The sequence below is a fragment of the Corythoichthys intestinalis genome, unplaced genomic scaffold, assembly GCF_030265065.1.
Source record: "Corythoichthys intestinalis isolate RoL2023-P3 unplaced genomic scaffold, ASM3026506v1 HiC_scaffold_23, whole genome shotgun sequence".
Taxonomy (NCBI): Eukaryota; Metazoa; Chordata; class Actinopteri; order Syngnathiformes; family Syngnathidae; genus Corythoichthys; species Corythoichthys intestinalis.
The window spans coordinates 3,715,842-3,734,723 of NW_026651592.1; the positions used below are offsets into that span (position 1 = coordinate 3,715,842).

The 18,882-nt window shown below is 41.5% G+C and overlaps 1 protein-coding gene across 3 annotated transcripts in view; it reads right to left on the reverse strand.

Annotated features, from left to right (window-relative positions):
• Positions 1-15,275: 15,275 nt before the first annotated feature.
• Positions 15,276-18,882, reverse strand: part of LOC130911142 (cell adhesion molecule-related/down-regulated by oncogenes-like) — a 136,298-nt gene continuing 132,691 nt past the window's right edge. For 2 of the 3 annotated variants that reach the window (XM_057828896.1, XM_057828898.1), the window contains exon 19: positions 15,276-15,688. In XM_057828896.1, the coding sequence (XP_057684879.1) occupies positions 15,474-15,688 (215 nt within the window). In that variant the 3' untranslated portion in view covers positions 15,276-15,473. The remainder of the gene's footprint in view (positions 15,689-18,882) is intronic. The other variant, XM_057828897.1, reaches the window with a different exon arrangement.

The following is an 18,882-nucleotide window of genomic DNA, read 5'->3' on the forward strand; positions in this document are numbered from 1 at the left end:
ACTCCACAGCAAATGACCTGTAAATGTTTTAAAATGAACAGAAAGCGACCTGTAAATGCCCCGAAAATCAACCTTTCATGATCACACCAAACCTCTAGATCAGGCATGATTTAAAGGAGCTAACAGTTTGAGCATACTTCAGACGTTCAGGTAACTTGTTCCAGAGGTGAGGAGCAAAATAACTAAATGATGCCTGAGCCTGCTTGGTTCTTGTTCTTGGAACATACAGAAGACCAGTTCCAGACGACCTTAGGGGTCTAGATGCTTCATAGCGATCTAACAAATCAAGAATGTATTTTGGTCCAAGGCCAATAAGTGTTTTGTAGACGAGCAGTAGTATTTTATAGTCTATCCTTTGACTCACTGGAAGCCAGTGTAGCGATTTCAAAACCTGTGTAATGTGGTCAAGCTTCCTTGTACTTGTGAGGACTCTGGCTGCAGCATTCTGTACTAGCTGCAGCTTCCTGACTGATTTTTTTATCAAGACCCGTAAATATACCCATATAGTCCAATCTGCTGAAAATGAAAGCGTGCATAAGTTTTCCCATGCCTTGTTGAGTCAGAAGCCCCTCAATTCTGGTTTTATTTTTTAGGTGGTAATAAGCAGATTTAGTGACGGACTTTAGATGGCTGTCAAATTTTAGGTCTGAGTCAATAATTACGCCAAGGTTTCTGACTTGATTTGTAGCTGTAAGTGACATTGTGCTAAGGTGCCTGCTTATCTTTGACCTTTCCTTTTTTGGCCCAAAAATGATCACTTCTGTCTTCTCCACATCTAACTGGAGAAAATTCTGGCACATCCATTCATTGATTTGATGAATGCATTTACTCAGGGAGACTAAGGGACTATAATCATGTGGGGACATAAAAATGTACAGTTGTGTGTCATCTGCATAGGTGTGATAGAAGATGTAACCTTTGTTATGTTTGGAAATTGTTTAATGTTGTGAAACAACTGTTAAAGTTGTTAAAATTTCTACCGTTTTTGCATAAGTTCCCTTCTGTCTACTTTCGACAGAGTTTTCTTAAAGTTTTAAAACTGTTTCATTTAAAGATAGATTCAAGTCAAGATTTTGCCAATTTAGGAGTATTTTAGATCAAAAGTTACTTAGGTTCGCTAGGAAGGTTCACTACAACAGAGCCTTTCTGAGAAGTCTACTGCTTCAAAATGGTGGCTGTTTATTAACGCCGCCGTCTGTCATTTCGCATGTAGTCCAATAAGCATGTGATATCTAGGCGTACTTTGTAGGCTGTCGGCTACAGTCAGGAAATATTGGCGCCACCTAGCCTAGCATCGCGTTTGCTACAGCGTCACAACAAACACTCTTCTCTCTCAGTGTCTCTGACTTTTCTCGCGTCATTCAACCAACGTAATAACGCATCGTAACGCATATTGTCTCGTTGCCGAAACGGTGACAAAATCTGAACGGAGAAAAGAAAACGTAATGCACAAAAACATACAGATTTTGAACGTACAGCGTACACATTTAAAAATCAGTGCCCACTTGTAGAAATTACGCCGAAACCGTACAACTTGACAGGTATGCAAGCTATTTGATGTACTCCACAGTCTAAATCTGCAGTTAAAATTTCCTCGCTGGGCACTATTATAAACTCATAATCATCTTCATTTTCAACCTCGAATTGAATTTTAGAGAATTTCGCAGTTTTTGGTCTCGTATCATACTGTTAGTTTCCTTATTGAACAGTGGCATCTTTTTAAAATAATATTTTGGTGGGAACGCATCGTTATTGGGATACAAAGTATCACGATATATAATATCACCATATCGATATATTTTCACACCAAGGGCGTAGGTTTGGTCTCAACATTGGTGTTTTCCGAAATTTCCGGGTACGCGGTGAGTCAGCAACCAGTACACTTTTGCTCAACAGACGATGTTTATTGATTAGAAAATGCAGAATAAATGAGATTTATTGATTACAATCCCACAAGAGCAAGCAACAAGTATCAAAACAAGAACAAGTGGTAATGATGACGTTAGATCTAGTTTGTCAATCCCAGAATCCCCGCGTTAACGTTACAGCACAACAAACTGTTCCTTAACAATGAAAATCGCTTACCGTTGACAAATGAGCAGGGAGCCAAACGCTCCGGCAAAGCGGCGAAGGAACAAAGCCAAGCGACCCGTACGTAATCCTCTGGCAGACTTCGGGGGAGTTGGGGGAACCTCCCGACTCTTATAGGCACGTCTTACGCGGGGACACGGGTGGCCACTCCCTGCCCCCACGAAAACGCACCACCCGAGCTCGTGATGCCCCCCCCCCAAGAGGATATGAGATTCCCCCCCAGTTGAGGCTCCCAGCGGTTACAGTAGAATGTTTATTTAAGTTATCTCGTGAGATTCCCTCCTAACTATGGAACTCAAGCGCGTACTATGGTGCAACATCAAGTTATCTCCTGAGATTCCCTCCTAACTATGGGACTCAAGCGCGTACTATGGTGCAAAACAAGTTATCTCCTGAGATTCCCTCCTAACTATGGGACTCAAGCGCGTACTATGGTGCAAGAAATGCCTGCATAGGCTGCAAATAAAATTATTTTTAAATGAATTAAATTCATGAAAATTCAAATAATGAATAAATGCACAGTTGAATTGACATTAACGGTAGAAAAGATACAGTACAGGAGGACACTTATCTCTAAGCTGCTTCCTACTCGGGTTTTGCAGGTTAGCAAGTTCACACAGTTTAATGTTATGCTAACTGTGATGCAGGTCGGACTTTCAGTAGCAAAATTAGTGGCGTGTTCCCCACCTCCACAACATTGACGACCACAACTTACAGTGGCTGCTGCTGTGGCTGGCCGAAAAAAAAATCTTTAATATCCCTCGTCTTTGAAGGGGGTGGATGAGGCTCCATGTTGATATGTATTTCTGTCGGGGTTGTGTGAGTTTGCGTGTTTGTTTTTTCTCGTCATCAGCCAATCAAACGTGCGTTTCAGGGGGACAAAAATGGACCGGCGAAGTGAAAACGGGTAAATGTAAGTCTGAACATAATAAAAAAACACTTTATTATAGAAGGGTCAATGCGCCATGAAAATGAGTTACTTCCGGCTTCGGTCTTGCATTGAGGAGGACGGCGCTGTGACGTGTGCGGGTGAAGGCGTCCTCTTCACTTTACAGCCGTACTGTTGTGGATGAGGACTAAGGATTCAGCTGATTTTGCGGATTAATACGCATCACGCCAGCCAAATGGCTGCAGAAAAATCTTGCTTTATGAGGGAGAGTGTGCGCCTTTTTGGACTTTCAAAAGGTTCCCATTCACCGTGGATATTGGCCAAAACAAGCCCTACTACTGTGGGACCATTGGACTTACGAGTAAGTGAGTAAATATCTTGCTTGTATTATGTTAAATACTCGGGTCATTTTAATACGTAGGTGGCTTGCAGTTTGTGGCTGACATGCATGCGGGGCGGCTATTTTTTGGCACAACACTGGCGGCTTGTCGCACATCCACCCACCGGGAGAGCAATATATTCGGCTTATTGTGCTCATGTGCCTGGTGTTCTATCAAATTTTCTGACCGATCCGAAATTGCAACTTTGAGTTAAAAATAGCCCCGAATACAGCGATTACAAAGTAAACACTACAAACTTTCTTGAAATTAAGGACTACTTACGTTTGATCATTGATAGGCATGTAAAAAGCTCTCCTCATGCACATTAGCTGCACGTTAGCTGCACAACAACTGCAGCTGCTCTCCTCCGGGGAACGATCTGTAAATTGCTCTCCGGCGAAGACAATCGACAACCCAGTCATCATGTCAAAACATCCGGGCTAGTTGTGTGTAATTTTCCGCTTCAAAGACTTTGAAACATCACTTGGTTCGGGTTAGCGTGTCGGCTAGCTGTCTTGCCTCTTGGCTTGTTTACATTCTCCCAAACCGGGGAAGGAAACTGACATAAGCCCGATTTAGGTGTCATAAAATATCGTTTGGGAGGTGCGACAGTAAAGGTGAAGTCGACAGTTTTGACCATTATGGAGTCATTTTGCCATGTCGTCCTGTATAGGTGCATTTCTATTATTTCATATTCCATATAGCACAAGACTGTTATTTGTCATGACCATGCCATTTATTTAGCAATTGGGGAAATACTTGGATAAAAAGAGTATCCTGTAAAAATATTGAAGTAAAGAGACAGAAACAATGACATTTTGCAGCTCTCTTCATCGCGTTTTCCTCGTTGTGAATAGTTTCCCCTCGACGGGCTGACTGGTCCATCTCAAGCCATTTATTTAGCTATTGGGGAAAAATACTTGGATAAAAGGAATATCCTGTAAAAATATTGGAGTAGAGAGACTGAAACAATGATATTTTGCGGCTCTCTTCGTTGCGTTTTCCTCGTTCTGAATAATCCCCCCTCAACGGGCTGACTGGTCCTTCTCATTTATTTAGCTATTGGGGAAAAAAATACGTGGATAAAAAGAATATCCTGTAAAAATATTGGAGTAGAGAGACTGAAACAATGACATTTTGCGGCTCTCTTCGTCACGTTTTCCTCGTTCTGCATAATTCCCCCTCAATGGGCTGAATAGTAAAACTGATGAGCCCATTCTCCCGCTGACGTCATCCACCTGTTGGGGACGCTAGAGCCGTACAACGGTAGGCGTGGCTAACCGGCAGATTAAAAGACTAATTTCTCGTCATCTGCGCTTTGCTAGATTGTTATATATAGTCAAATCGTCTCAAAATATGATTCTAATCTACATAATAATGCTATTTAAGACTTTTTTTTCTCCTGTCGTATGCTCTTTAAAGGTTGGTGGGGACAATTTGAGCATCCTGAAAAGTTGGTAGTGTTATGTCCCTACCATCCCTATGCAAACGTACGCCCTTGTTTCACACCCCTATTTGCTACTCTCATGATAACAAACAAGCCCCAGTTGATTGAATAAAACATTAGTACCCAGACATTTTACACCACCAACAACCTGCAGTACTTCTAAATATTTTAGCACATAGCTCAAATGAACCCCCCAAAACAATCAGGCAGAGAGAATTGTGACCACGGGTCGACAGCATGTTCCCAACATTTGCTCTTGTCTGCTTGCTAGCCTTCTGCAATTGGCGCCTTCCTCTCCAAGGTGAGCATTCGACTGACTTCTTGCACAATTTCTTTTGGTCTGAATTATAAAGCACATCTAAAGCGTTTATAAGTTTTTACTTCTTCCTACTCCTTTTCGAATCTTATGTTTTGTTTGTATTCTTGTATATCCATAATGTGATGCATGTTTTCGAAATAAAATTCAATCAATCAAAAAAAAAAGCGTTACAATGGGACACTTCCAACATGCTCGAGGCGAATGAACCGTCACATTCCGGGTGAACTGTGAGTTCTCTTTTGCCAAGATACTGAACAACATAACATCTGACTCAACTTTTCTCAGAAATTGTAAGTGTATGTTGTCATTTCAAAGAAACATCATCCTTCTCAGCATGTTGGCGCAATACAGATTCACTTATATGGACTGAGAAAGAAAAGACGTGGTCTTCAACAAACCTAAACCTTCAAATGAGATAATGGATATTAATGACACAACAAAGAAGGATGGGACAATTTGGATTACTCATATTTGATTGGCTAAAATCAGTATCTGCATTGATAAGATGTCGGCCCTGTTATTCGGCGGCCATTAATTGGCTTTTATTAATGTTTTCTCCAAGATAACAGCTAAGAAAAAATAAATTCTGTGATTTTACAGTTCATGAAACGAGAATCTTTCCACTGTGGTCGACATGATGAAGGTGTTGTCTTTTCCTTAAAATTTTAAGTTGATGCAAGCCTTATTACACTTTTTTACACAAACTATGTAATATTTGTGAGTAGGGCCTCAAAAAAACTCTTCCAGTAACCAAATGGACTGTCACAACCATAGATATCACATATACTGTATAGAGAGGTAGATGCAAAGTCGAAGTCAGCCATCTTTGCAGCAAACCTAAGATTGTTTGAGTGATTGTTTCCACTAAAATACTCTGAACTCAGCAAAACCTTCACAGATATTCAAACGCCTTGGTGTACAGAGGGGCAAATAAGTATTTAGTCAACCCCTAATTGTGCAAGTTCTCCCACTTGAAAATATTAGCAAGGCCAGTAATTGTCAAAATGGGTAACCCTCAACCATGAGAGACAGAATGTGGAAAAAAAAAAAAAGCAGAAAATCACATTGTTTGATTTTTAGAGAATTTATTTGCAATTCATGGTGGAAAAGAAGCATTTGGTCAATACCAAAAGTTCATCTCAGTACTTTGTTATGTACCCTTTGTTGGCAATAATGGAGGCCAAACATTTTCTGTAACTCTTCACACGCTTTGCACACTGTTGCTGGTATTTTGGCCCATTCCTCCATGCAGATCTCCTCAAGAGCAGTGATGTATTGGGGATGTCGTTGGGCAACACTGACTTTCAACTCCCTCCACAGATTTTCCGTGGGGTTGAGATCTGGAGACTGGCTAGGCCACTCCAGGACCTTGAAATGCTTATTACGAAGCCACTCCCTTGTTGCCCTGGCTGTGTGTTTGGGATCAGTGTCATGCTGAAAGACCCAGCCATGTCTCATCTTCAATGCCCTTGCTGATGGAAGGAGATTTTCACTCAAAATCTCTCGATACATAGCCCCACTTTCCTTTACACAGATCAGTCGTCCTGGTCCCTTTGCAGAAAAACAGCCCCAAAGAATGATGTTTCCACCCCCCATGCTTCACAGTGGGTATGGTGTTCTTCGGATGCAATTTAGTATTCTTTCTCCTCCAAACACGAGAACCTGTGTTTCTACCAAAAAGTTCTATTTTGGTTTCATCTGACCATAACACATTCTCCCGGTCCTCCTCTGGATCATCCAAATGCTCTCTATATCGAAAAGCAGACGGGCCTGGACGTGTACTTTCTTCAGCAAGGGGGACATGTCTGGCATTGCAGGTTTTGAGTCCTTGGCGGCGCATTGTGTTACTGATTACTTTACTTTACCTTTGTTACTTTAGTCCCAGCTCTCTGTAGGTCATTCACTAGGTTCCCCTGTGTGGTTCTGGGATTTTTGCTCACCGTTCTTGTTATCATTTTGACGCCACGGGGTGAGATCTTGCATGGAGCCCCAGATCAAGGGAGATTATCAGTGGTCTTGTATGTCTTCCATTTTCTAATAATTCCTCCCACAGTTGATTTCTTTACACCAAGTGTTTCACCTATTGCAGATTCAGTCTTCCCAGCCTGGTGCAAGTCTAAAATTTTGTCTTTGGTGTCCTTCGACAGCTTTTTGGTCTTGGCCATAGTGGAGTTTGGAGTGTGACTGACTGAGGTTGTGGACAGGTGTCTTTTATACCGATAATGAGTTAAAACAGGTGCCATTAATACAAGTAACGAGTGGAGCCTCGTTAGACCTCGTGAGAAGAAGTTAGAGCTCTTTGACAGCCAGAAATCTTGCTTGTTTGTGGGTGAGCAAATACTCATTCCATCCATCCATCCATCCATCCATCCATCCATCCATCCATCCATCCATCCATCCATCCATCCATCCATCCATCCATCCATCCATCCATCCATCCATCCATCCATCCATCCATCCATCCATCCATCCATCCATCCATCCATCCATCCATCCATCCATCCATCCATCCATCATCTTTCGCTTGCTCCGGGGTCAGGTCGCGGGGGCAGCAGCTTTAACAGGGAAGCCCAGACTTCCCTCTCCCCAGCCACTTCAACCAACTCCTCTGGCGGGATCCCAAGGCGTTCCCAGGCCAGCCAAGAGACAGTCTCTCCAGCGTGTCCTGGGTCATCCCGCCAGTGGGACATGCCCGGAACACCTCTCCGGGGAGGCGTCCAGGAGGCATCCGAACCAGATGCCCGAGCCACCTGAGCTGACTCCTCTCAACGCGGAGGAGTAGGGGCTCAACGCCGAGTCCCTCCTGGATGACCGAGCTTCTCACCCGATCTCTGAGGGAGAGTCCGGACACACTGCGAAGGAAACCCATCTTGGCCGCTTGTATCCGGGATTTTGTTCTTTCGGTCACGACCCAGAACTCGTGACCATAGGTGAGAGTAGGAACATAGATCGACTGGTAAATCGAGAGCTTTGCCTTTCAGCTCAGCTCCTTCTTCACCACTACGGATTGGTGCAGCATCCGCATTACTGCAGACACTGCACCGATCCGCCTGTCGATCTCTCGCTCCCTCCTACCTTCACTCGTGAACAAGACCCCAAGATACGTGAACTCCTCCACTTGGGGCAGGATCTCATCCCCGACCCGGAGAATGGCACTCCACCCTTTTCCGACTGAGGACCATGGTCTCGGATTTGGAGGTGCTGATCTTCATCCCAACCACTTCACAGAAAAATTTTGGACAGGAGGGCATTTAAAAAAAAAAAAAAAAAACTTTAAACAGCAAAACCCTATCTGGAGGTGAGAGCACACAGAGCAGAATTACAGACACCATGACTTTAACGAGATATTAATGCATACTTACCTTGTTTCGATCCAAAAACTCCATGTAGCATGTATCACCGAGTGTCAAGACACAGCTGTGAATGGCCACAGCTGGATTTTTGGGGGGATTTTATGGGTGAAACATGGTAATATAACAAAGGACGCAATGCAGAATCAAGGAGAAGTTGAGATTTTCTTTTTCATATATTTACCCTTTTTACCCTTTTAAACATTTTTTTTTCAACTTTTATTTGTTTGGATCGATTATTTACCATCTAACATATCGGAGAAAATGCGACAGTAACAAAAAAAATACAATTAAGCGATAGTTATGAGGTAGATATCCATGACTTTTTTTACAGACGCCATTTTTTTAATTGTGACGTAATTTGTTTAAAAGTTTAAAATATGCCAGTGAATATTTTTTCTAAAGTCGTTCTTTTTTTTTTTTTTAAAAGCAAATATTAGACATCAATTAATGATTCTAAGCTAAAAATGACAAACATTTCGAATAAATAAATATGATTAATTACCTTTGTTTTATGGCTGGGTTGAAACAACAGCGGTTGCGCGATGTCTGTAAATGGGGGTTTTCAAGGTAAAACGGACAAATTAAGAAGAGTTTGGGTGCTTAATGTGCCATGAATCTGCTTTGGCAGCATAAAGACATATTGTTGTTTCAGACACAACAGTTGTTTTGGCTTAAAATACAGCAGTTTCTTTTAAAGAGCAGTGCAAGAGCAGAAACTGCTTTTTCAGTCTTGTGTTTTCCGCCAAATACGTATGTGATATCTATGGTTACAACTACAACAAAACTTGTGTTTTTCTGAACTGAACCACAGTAACCACAATTTCTCGCAAATTCTAACTGACTCACGGTGTATTTGTGCCACCAGCGTTGGATTTATTCGAGTCAGAGGAGGTGGAGTACCTGGACTTCAATGTGACCGTGAGGTCAGGGGACTCGGTCCGCTTAGACTGCGGCGTTGACCCGCCGTCCGTCTTCATCTGGGGCTTTATCAAAGCCAATTCTGACAGCAGTGTGGCGCTTGTCTACGATGACGGCCGCGGGCCTAAGCTGCAAGCTCCCCTGGAAGGCGTGCTTCGTGTTCACATACCAGCCAAAACCTTTGCGCTGGTGCTGGAGGAAGTAGGGCAGGAGGCGAAGGGAAGGTACACCTGTCAGGCCTTGTACCGCGAGGGCCACGTGGCTAGGGTGACGTTCTACTCGACCCTGCTGGACGTAGAGGATGACTGATTTCACGCTGATGCAAATAAACTCACGAGAACTACCCTAATAATGTCTATAACAGTCATTTACTCTGATTTACTAACTTTCTCTTTCAACGCCATTGACAATAATCGATGTCCAATCACGTTGCTCTTGAAGGTAACCATGGAAACAAAGACTTGTAGTTCTTAAAAGATAAACAGGTAATTTCATATTAAAACCCCTCTTGTTGTTTTCGTTTTTATACAACTTGTAAAATTAGTTTAACTAGTAGGCCGTCATTGTCGTTGACATCTGATGGGGAAAATATTATGTGACCCGAAGTGAATTAGCACATTATGCCTTATGATGAATTCAATCCGGGTCAAAGGGCGGAATGATGGGGAAAATATTATGTGATGCCTTAACATTAGCACATTATGCCTTTGTGATGTATGATTGCCTCTCTGACCTAGATTGTAACAACTTGTTATTGTTTTTCACCTTGGGTTCCATAGTTAGGAGGAAAACTCATGAGATAACTTGTTTTTCACCATAGTACGCGCTTGGGTTCCATAGTTAGGAGGGAATCTCACGAGATAACTTAAATAAACATTCTACTTTAACCGCTGGGAGCCTCAACTGGGGGGAATCTCATACCCTTGGGGGGGGGTCTCATGGGTTCGGGTGGTGCGCTTTCGTGGGGGCGAGGAGTGGCCACCCGCGTCAGACGTGCCTATAAAAGTCGGGAGATTCCCCAACCCCCCCGAAGTCTGCCAGAGGATTACGTACAGGTCGCTTGGCTTTGTTCCTTTGCCGCTTTGCCGGAGCGTTGGCTCCCCGCTCATTTGTCAACGGTAAGCGATTTTCATTGTTAAGGAGCAGTTTGTTGTGCTGTAACGGTAACGCGGGGATTCTGGGATTGACAAACTAGATCTAACGTCATCGTTACCACTTGTTATGCTTGTTTTGATACTTGTTGCTTGCTCTTGTGGGATTGTAATCAATAAATCTCATGTATTCTCCATTTTGTAATCAATAAACATCGTCTATTGAGCAAAAGTGTGCTGGTTGCTGAATCACCGCGAACCCAGAAATTTTGGAAAACAACGTCACAGGGCAGTGACACGTCACATGGTTACACTGCTGGGCTTCCAGAGTATGACTCTAACGACAAATATGTCATCTGTTCAGCCCTTTTAATTTGAACCCGAGAGGAACGTTAATGAGCATGACAGCACTGTCGATATTTCACAAAACTAGCAGCAAAAGCAAAATGAACAGGAAAGACGGCATAAGACGAAAGTAGTACAAATGTACTGCCAAAAATTGCTACACTGGCGAAACGTCCTATAAGAGGTTAATTTGACACCCAAAGTACTACCGTGCACTTTCAGCTTGTTTTGTTTAAATGGATAGACAGAACATACAGTGTATCACAAAAGTGAGTACACCCCTCGCATTCCTGCAGATATTTATCTTTTCATGGGACAACACTGACAAAATGACACTTTGACATACATCCCTAAATGTCCAAATTGAGTACTGCTTGTCATTTTCCCTTCAAAATGTCATGTGACTCGTTACAGGACTGCTGTCAGCATTGCTGCAGAGATTGAAGAGGTGAGGGGTCAGTCTGTTAGTGCTCAGACCATACGCCGCACTCTCCATCAAATTGGTGTGCATGGCTGTCACCCCAGGAGGAAGCCTCTTCTGAAGACGGTACACTAGAAAGCCCTCAAACAGTTTGCTGAAGACATGTCAACAAAGCACATGGATTACTGGAACCATGTCCTATGGTCTGATGAGACGGGCGGGCTTTCCATTTAGGGATGTACGTAGTTCCCATGCAGTGTACTCACTTTTGTTGCCAGGGGTTTAGATATTAATGGCTATATTTTGAGTTATTTTGAGGAGAAAAATAATCTCTATTATATAAGCTGCACACAGACTGCTTTTCATTGTGTCAAAGTGTCATTTTGTCAGTGTTGTCCCATGAAAAGCGATACTTAAATATCTGCAGAAATGCGAGGGGTGTACTCACTTTTGTGATACACTGTATATACTAAAGAGGCCTTAAGAAAATACTTAAACATAGTAATATCAAATATGGGTGGTTTAAATATGCCACGTGACTAATGTGGTCAACAGATCAACAATCTGCTTTCAAGCTACCATCACGAAAAGGTAATAAAAGACTCAATAAAAACACATAGTAAGTACTCGCAGCTTATAACCGATGTGCACATGTGTTAGACGTCTCGCCACGTAGGAAGGAATTGCAGAACACTGGTAGTGTTCGTTTAGTGACAGTGACAAACTACGTCATCACCCCGAGTGTCCATTGCCCGCATAAAACATGGCACCCTCCGTAGGTCAAGACATGTACTAAATATTAGATATTTTTATATCAATGGCAATATTTTATGTGTTTCTAGTAACATACAGTGGGGCAAATAAGTATTTAGTCAACCATTAATTGTGCAAGTTCTCCCACTTGAAAATATTAGAGAGGCCTGTAATTGTCAACATCGTAAACCTCAACCATGAGAGACAGAATGTGGAAAAAAACAGAAAATCACATTGTTTGATTTTTAAAGAATTTATTTCCAAATTAGAGTGGAAAATAAGTACTTGGTCAATACCAAAAGTTCATCTCATTACATTGTTACGTACCCTTTGTTGGCAATAACGGAGGCCAAACGTTTTCTGTTACTCTTCACAAGCTTTTCACACACTGTTGCTAGTATTTTGGCCCATTCCTCCATGCAGATCTCCTCTAGAGCAGTGATGTTTTGGGGCTGTGGTTAGGCAACACGGACTTTCAACTCCCTCCACAGATTTTCTATTGGGTTGAGATCTGGAGACTGGCTAAGCCACTCCAGGACCTTGAAATGCTTATTACGAAGCCACTCCTTTGTTGCCCTGGCGTGTTTGGGATCATTTTCATGCTGAAAGACCCAGCCACGTCTCATCTTCAATGCCCTTGCAGATGGAAGGAGATTTTCACTCAAAATCTCTCGATACATGACCCCATTCATTCTTTCCTTTACACAGATCAGTTGTCCTGGTCCCTTTGCAGAAAAACAGCCCCAAAGCAGGACGTTTCCGCCCCCATGCTTCACAGTGGGTACGGTGTTCCTCGGATGCAATTCAGTATTCTTTCTCCTTCTAACACGAGAACCCGTGTTTCTACCAAAAAGTTTTATTTTGGTTTCATCTGACCATCACGCATTCTCCCAGTTCTCTTCTGGATCATCCAAATGCTCTCTAGCGAAGTGCAGACGTGTACTTTCTTCAGCAGGGGGACACGTCTGGCAGTGCAGGATTTGAGTCCTTGGCGGCGCATTGTGTTTGCCTGGCACGGCCAGACTGTTCTCCCTGTATTTTTCAAACACTGAGAGAATAGTCTGGGACCCAGCCAATTAACAGCCTATCAAGCAAGTACAAAATCAATCGACAAATCAGATTTGTTTGTTTGCGTGACGTGTTCTAAACGAGCAACGTCACTCCTCTGCCTCGGAAGTCGTCTCCACAACAAAACAGATGGTGAACAGGAGAGCCGAGAATATGTTCCAATCCACGTTAAAATCAGTTTTAAATGACCAAAAACAAATCGACACAAGTCATTGACAAGTCTGTCTCGCGCTAGCCATGTTGAATAAACTGAATAAACTGCTCTCCTCGTATGATTACTTCCGCAGGCAAGTCCCTCGTCCCGCCCGTCGCTGATTGGTCCACTCCGCTGTCTGTTTGCTGTGGCGTGCTCCGCCCTGGAAATTTTATCCGCTTAATGGTGGCCAGACTCAATAGCTGGAACAGTGGTGAGTCTGGAGTACCAGGCTAGCATTGTGTTACTGATAGTAGCCTTTGTTACTTTGGTCCCAGCTCTCTGTAGATCATTCACTAGGTCCCCCTGTGTGGTTCTGGGATTTTTGCTCACTGCTCTTGTTGTCATTTTGGCACCACAGGGTGAGATCTTGCATGGAGCCCCAGATCGAGGAAGATTTTCAGTGCTCTTGTATGTCTTCCATTTTCTTATTATTGATCCCACAGTTGATTTCTATACACCAAGTGTTTTACCTGATTCAGTCTTCCCAGCCTGGTGCAGGTCTACAATTTTGTCTCTGGTGTCCTTTGACAGCTCTTTGGTCTTGGCCATAGTGTAGTTTGGAGTGTGACTGACTTAGGTTGTGGACAGGTGTCTTTTATACCGATGAGTTGAAACAGGTGCCATTAATACAGGTAACGAGTGGAGCCTCGTTTGAAGAAGTTAGACCTCTTTGACAGTCAGAAATCTTGCTTGACCAAATACTTATTTTCCACTCTAATTTGGAAATAAATTCTTTAAAAATCAAACAATGTGATTTTCAGTTTTTTTTTCACATTCTGTCTCTCATGGTTGAGGTTTACCCATGTTGACAATTACAGGCCTCTCTAATCTTTTCAAGTAGGAGAACTTGCACAATTGGTGGGTGACTAAATACTTATTTGCCCCACTGTATTTTAGTAAAAGGGAACAATTGTGGCTTATTAAAGCCCACAAGTCTTTAAGTCTGAGGTTCCCTTTAAAAACGAAATTAAAACTCTTCAAACGAGTTTATCACGAGCAGTGTTGTTAATAACGGCGTTACAATATAACGGCGTTACTAACGGCGTTATTTTTTTCAGTAGTGGGTAATCTAATTAATTACTTTTCTCATCTTGGCAACGACGTTACCGTTACTGAGGACGGAAAGGCATGCGTTACTATGCGTTACTATATTGGTCGAAAAGTCTGAGGGAGACGGACTCACCGAGACGACAGAGCAGAGCAGGAGCGGGGAGGAGGCAAGAAAGTTGTGACGCCGAGCAAACGCGATGCTAGGTAGCTCCAATAATACATGTTGTAGCCGATAGCCGACAAACTACGCCCGCATGTTATGGTAGATATGTTAGACATGGTAGATATCACATGTACTGTATATAGATAAAACTAGATGCAAAATGACAGACATGGCACTAAATGAGTTAGTAGACAGCCGCCATCTTAAAGCAGTAGGCTTTTTAGGACGGCTCTGTTGTAGAGAACCTTCCTAGCGAACCTAAGTAACTTTTTATCTAAAATACTTCTAAATCGGCAAAATCTTGACTTGAATCTATCTTTAAATGATGAAACAGTTTTAAAACTTTCATATGTCGAAAGTAGAGAGAAGGGAACTAATGCAATAATGGGAGCAATTCTAACAACTTTTAACAGTTGATTCAGGGTAAAGGGTAAATTAGGGTAAAGAATTGGGCTCGGGCCAATTGTACCAAAAACCTCCACAAAAAACTTCACATAGTGTGGCCAATGTTTTTTTTTTTTTTTTTTTTTGAGGGGGAAAAAAAAAAAAAAAGTAATTATCACCAATTACTTTGCCAAGTAACTAATTACTCTTACATTCAGGTAATTGAGTTACTAACGCAATTACTTTTTGGGAGAAGTAATTTGTAACTATAATTAATTACTTTTTTTCAGTAAGATTAACAACACTGATCACGAGTAGACGTCCAATCCATTTGAAGTGGGAGGGTGGCAGCGAATAAACATCGGTTCATATTTAAACAGGAGGACAACATGCTGACTCAACTCTTCCATATCTTCTCTTTATATTATTACAAAACTTTACAAGTCGCTAAATCTCCGAAACACAAAACAATTCTCAAGCAAACACACACAAAAAAAGCATAAATAATATAAAAGACTGACAACTTTGCTCTTTGACACAGATACATTCATATGAAATAATAGTTTACTACTAGAAAAAAATAAATAAGTCATCTAAAGGAGTCTTTAGGAGTCTGGCCGTCCATGATGCAGAAAGTCCTCACTTAGGTCCTCCGACTGTCCTCTCAGTAGCTCCGCCCTTCCGGTTGTCTGGGGTCTGGGCTGGATCAGCTCGCCCCTGTCGGATATCCAGCCGGGCTTTTCGTCACAGTCCGAGTCGGGAAGGCTGTCCCAGCGCAGCTCTGGACTCTCCTGATCCACACAGTCTACATCCTCCTCTGCTGTAAACATAAAACCAAATAACACGTTAATTTCGTTCTAAGTATTTTATTTGTTCATCAAATGAATAAAAATGAACCCTTTGAATGAGAGTGGTCATTTCAGTGAACATCTATTCAAAAGTTTAACTTATTTACTGCCAGGTCATGTGTTGTGGTAGTTAGTAAAAGAGGGAAATTGATATTGAAAACATTTTTAGACAGCAATAGACTAATGCTGCAAGGATTAATCGATTAACTTGAGTAATTCGATTAGAAAAAAAAGCTTTGAATTAAATTTTGCTGCTTCAAGGATTCGTTTAATTATATTGACGTTGTAATGGTTGTTTTGAAAGTGTTGCATTTAGTTTTATGGATTTTGAAGGGTTAGGGTTAGGTTAGGGTTTAGATTTTTCTTTTTCAATTATTTATCATCTAACATATCGGGGAAAATGCAACAGTAACAAAAAAAAAAAATACAATTAAGTGATAGTAATGAGTTAGATATGCGTGACTTTTTTACAGACGCCCAATTTTTCATTGTGACGTAATTCGTTTAAAAGTTTAAAATATCCGAGTGAATAATTTTTTTTTTTTTCCAACTAAAATTTAGACATCAATTAATGATTCTAAGCTAAAAATGACAGACATTTTGAATAATTAATATAATTACTTACCTTTTTTGTGGCTAGATTAAAAAAAATTAAAGAAATTTTATTATAGAAAAAATTAAAAGTGTTCGTTGGCTGTCACTGAGGAGCATTTGCGATCGCTACACAAAGCTAACTAAATTACCTCCAAGAACGGTAAGAGACGTAGGACAACCAGAGGATATATAACAAAAGACAGGGCGGATGGTAAAGGATAGCTTGTTGAAACAGGAGAATGTCATTGTCAGTCGCGTTGATAAAAAAGCTAAGGCTATGCTTAGGTCGGCTCGTTTTTTTTTTTTTTTTTTTGTCTTTTTCAGCCTTCGACACTCAAGTCATCTCTTTAACTGAACATTTTTATGTTCTTCCACATCTCTGCCAGTGAATTTGGCACCAGGCACATCATTTTGGGAGAGAATTGGTAGCTTTAGCTCTGTAAACATCTCCTTCGTACACGATTTCCATTCATTTCCAATTAGGTAGCTTGTCCCTACTTGGCAACAGTAGCTAATGTCATGAATATTAATGAACGGAAGTGACGTGTTGCTTGCGGTACGCCATTGTATTATTGACTTTTTTATATTGAAATGCATGCTTTTAGTTTGTGGCGCTTTCACGCCCACGTGGTGGCGCATTTGCACTTGTTTACGTGAAGAAGAGCGCTCACACGCCAGAAAAAGGCCGACAGCTACGTAGCTCTGATTGAGTGGGCGAGTTAGCGAGAGAGAAACACGGCTGCGAACCTACGTTCATTGTTAATGCTTGTAAAATATCTCTACAGACATGTATCATTTTTTCTGTTGTTGTTGTGTGTTTTCCACCCGCGATCGGACACTGAGAGCCAGTTGTGTGGTTGTTTGAATGATGTGCTAATGCTAGCGAACGCATGCTAACAGTTTGTGTCATGTCATTGCTGTAAAAGCACCTAATTATCATTTATTTACGTCGATGCAAACCTGTTTGGTATCGAGGAAATTGATTCAGCAAATTTTACGGACGTCCAGCATCGTCATTTGGGAGTTTAGCTCGCTGAATAGCCAGGACCTAGCCATAGCGTCCTGGTGAGGACAGTATATTCGCATTTCGTTGTTCATGCACTGTACACTGTACATTTATTCAACATGTTGTTCTCTATTGTATTTTTATTAGGGCTGTCAAACGATTAACATTTTTAATCGAGTTAATCACAGCTTAAAAATTAATCGTAATTAATCGCAATTCAAACCATCTATAAAATATGCCATATTTTTCAGTAAGTTTTTGTTGGAATGGAAAGATAAGACACAAGACGGATATACACATTCAACATACTGTATATAAGTACTGTATTTGTTTATTATAACAATAAATCAAGATGGCATTAACATTAACATTCTGTTAAAGCGATCCATGGATAGAAAGACTTGTAGTTCTTAAAAGATAAATGTTGGTACAAGTTATAGAAATTTTATATTAAAACCCCTCTTCATGTTTTCGTTTTAATAAAGTTTGTAAAATTTTCAATCAAAAACTAAACTAGTAGCTCGCCATTGATGTCAATAATAATTATGGTGCTGAAGCCTGAAACCCATCAAATCAGTCACATTCGAGCGCCAACAGAGGGCGACAAAACACCAAAAAACACAGGTAACAAGTAGACATGACACTGCTGTCATTTTAATCTGTTTGAGCGGGGCATGTGCGTGAATTGCGTCAAATATTTTAACGTGATTCATTTAAAAAATTAATTACCGCCCGTTAACGCGATAATTTTGACAGCCCTAATATTTATATTAAATTGCCTTTCAAGATGACATGTTTGTTGTATGTGTTGGATTTTATCAAGTAAATTTCCCCCAAAAATGCAACTTATACTCCGACTTGTATATGTTTTTTTTCCTCTTCGTTGGGCATTTTATGGCTGGTGCGACTTATAGTCCGAAAAATACGGTACTTAAATATCTGCAGAAATGCGAGGGGTGTACTCACTTTTGTGATGCACTGTACAATACGAAAGGGGTTATATACAGCAGTCGCCTCTGGATGCTTCACAAGCAATAAATGTGCGCGCAGGCTGCCACTTCTGTCACGGTTGCTCTGTCTGTGCGTTTGCGCGGTAGGGTAAAAAACGACGGGACGCAGGCGCCATAAAGTCGAAATCACGTATTCTTATTCTTATGGGAAAATCCGGCTCGATATACGACCATTTCGACTCACAAACCAGGTCCTGGAACAAATTACAAATTTGTATGTTGAGGTACCAATGTACGATAATTGTAAGTGAAATGGGGGTCGCAAAATATTGTCTCTGAGCTGCAATTAACCCCTTGGCCTCAGGTTTGAGACTGCTGTCCCATATGACTTAGAGCAGGGCGGTAAACTGAAAATTTACCGGCACCGAAATTCTTCACGATGACAGACGTAATTTTGACCATGACGATAAATTCGGTAATTTAATAAAACAAGAAAATATAGTCTTTTCATCCCGCTTTGACTCTGTGTTGTTCGGCAATGTTCATTCCCCTTTAACCCTTTAACACCGAACGTGTCGGCAGCGACGCGATTACGCATGTCGTCTTTGAAGCTTCG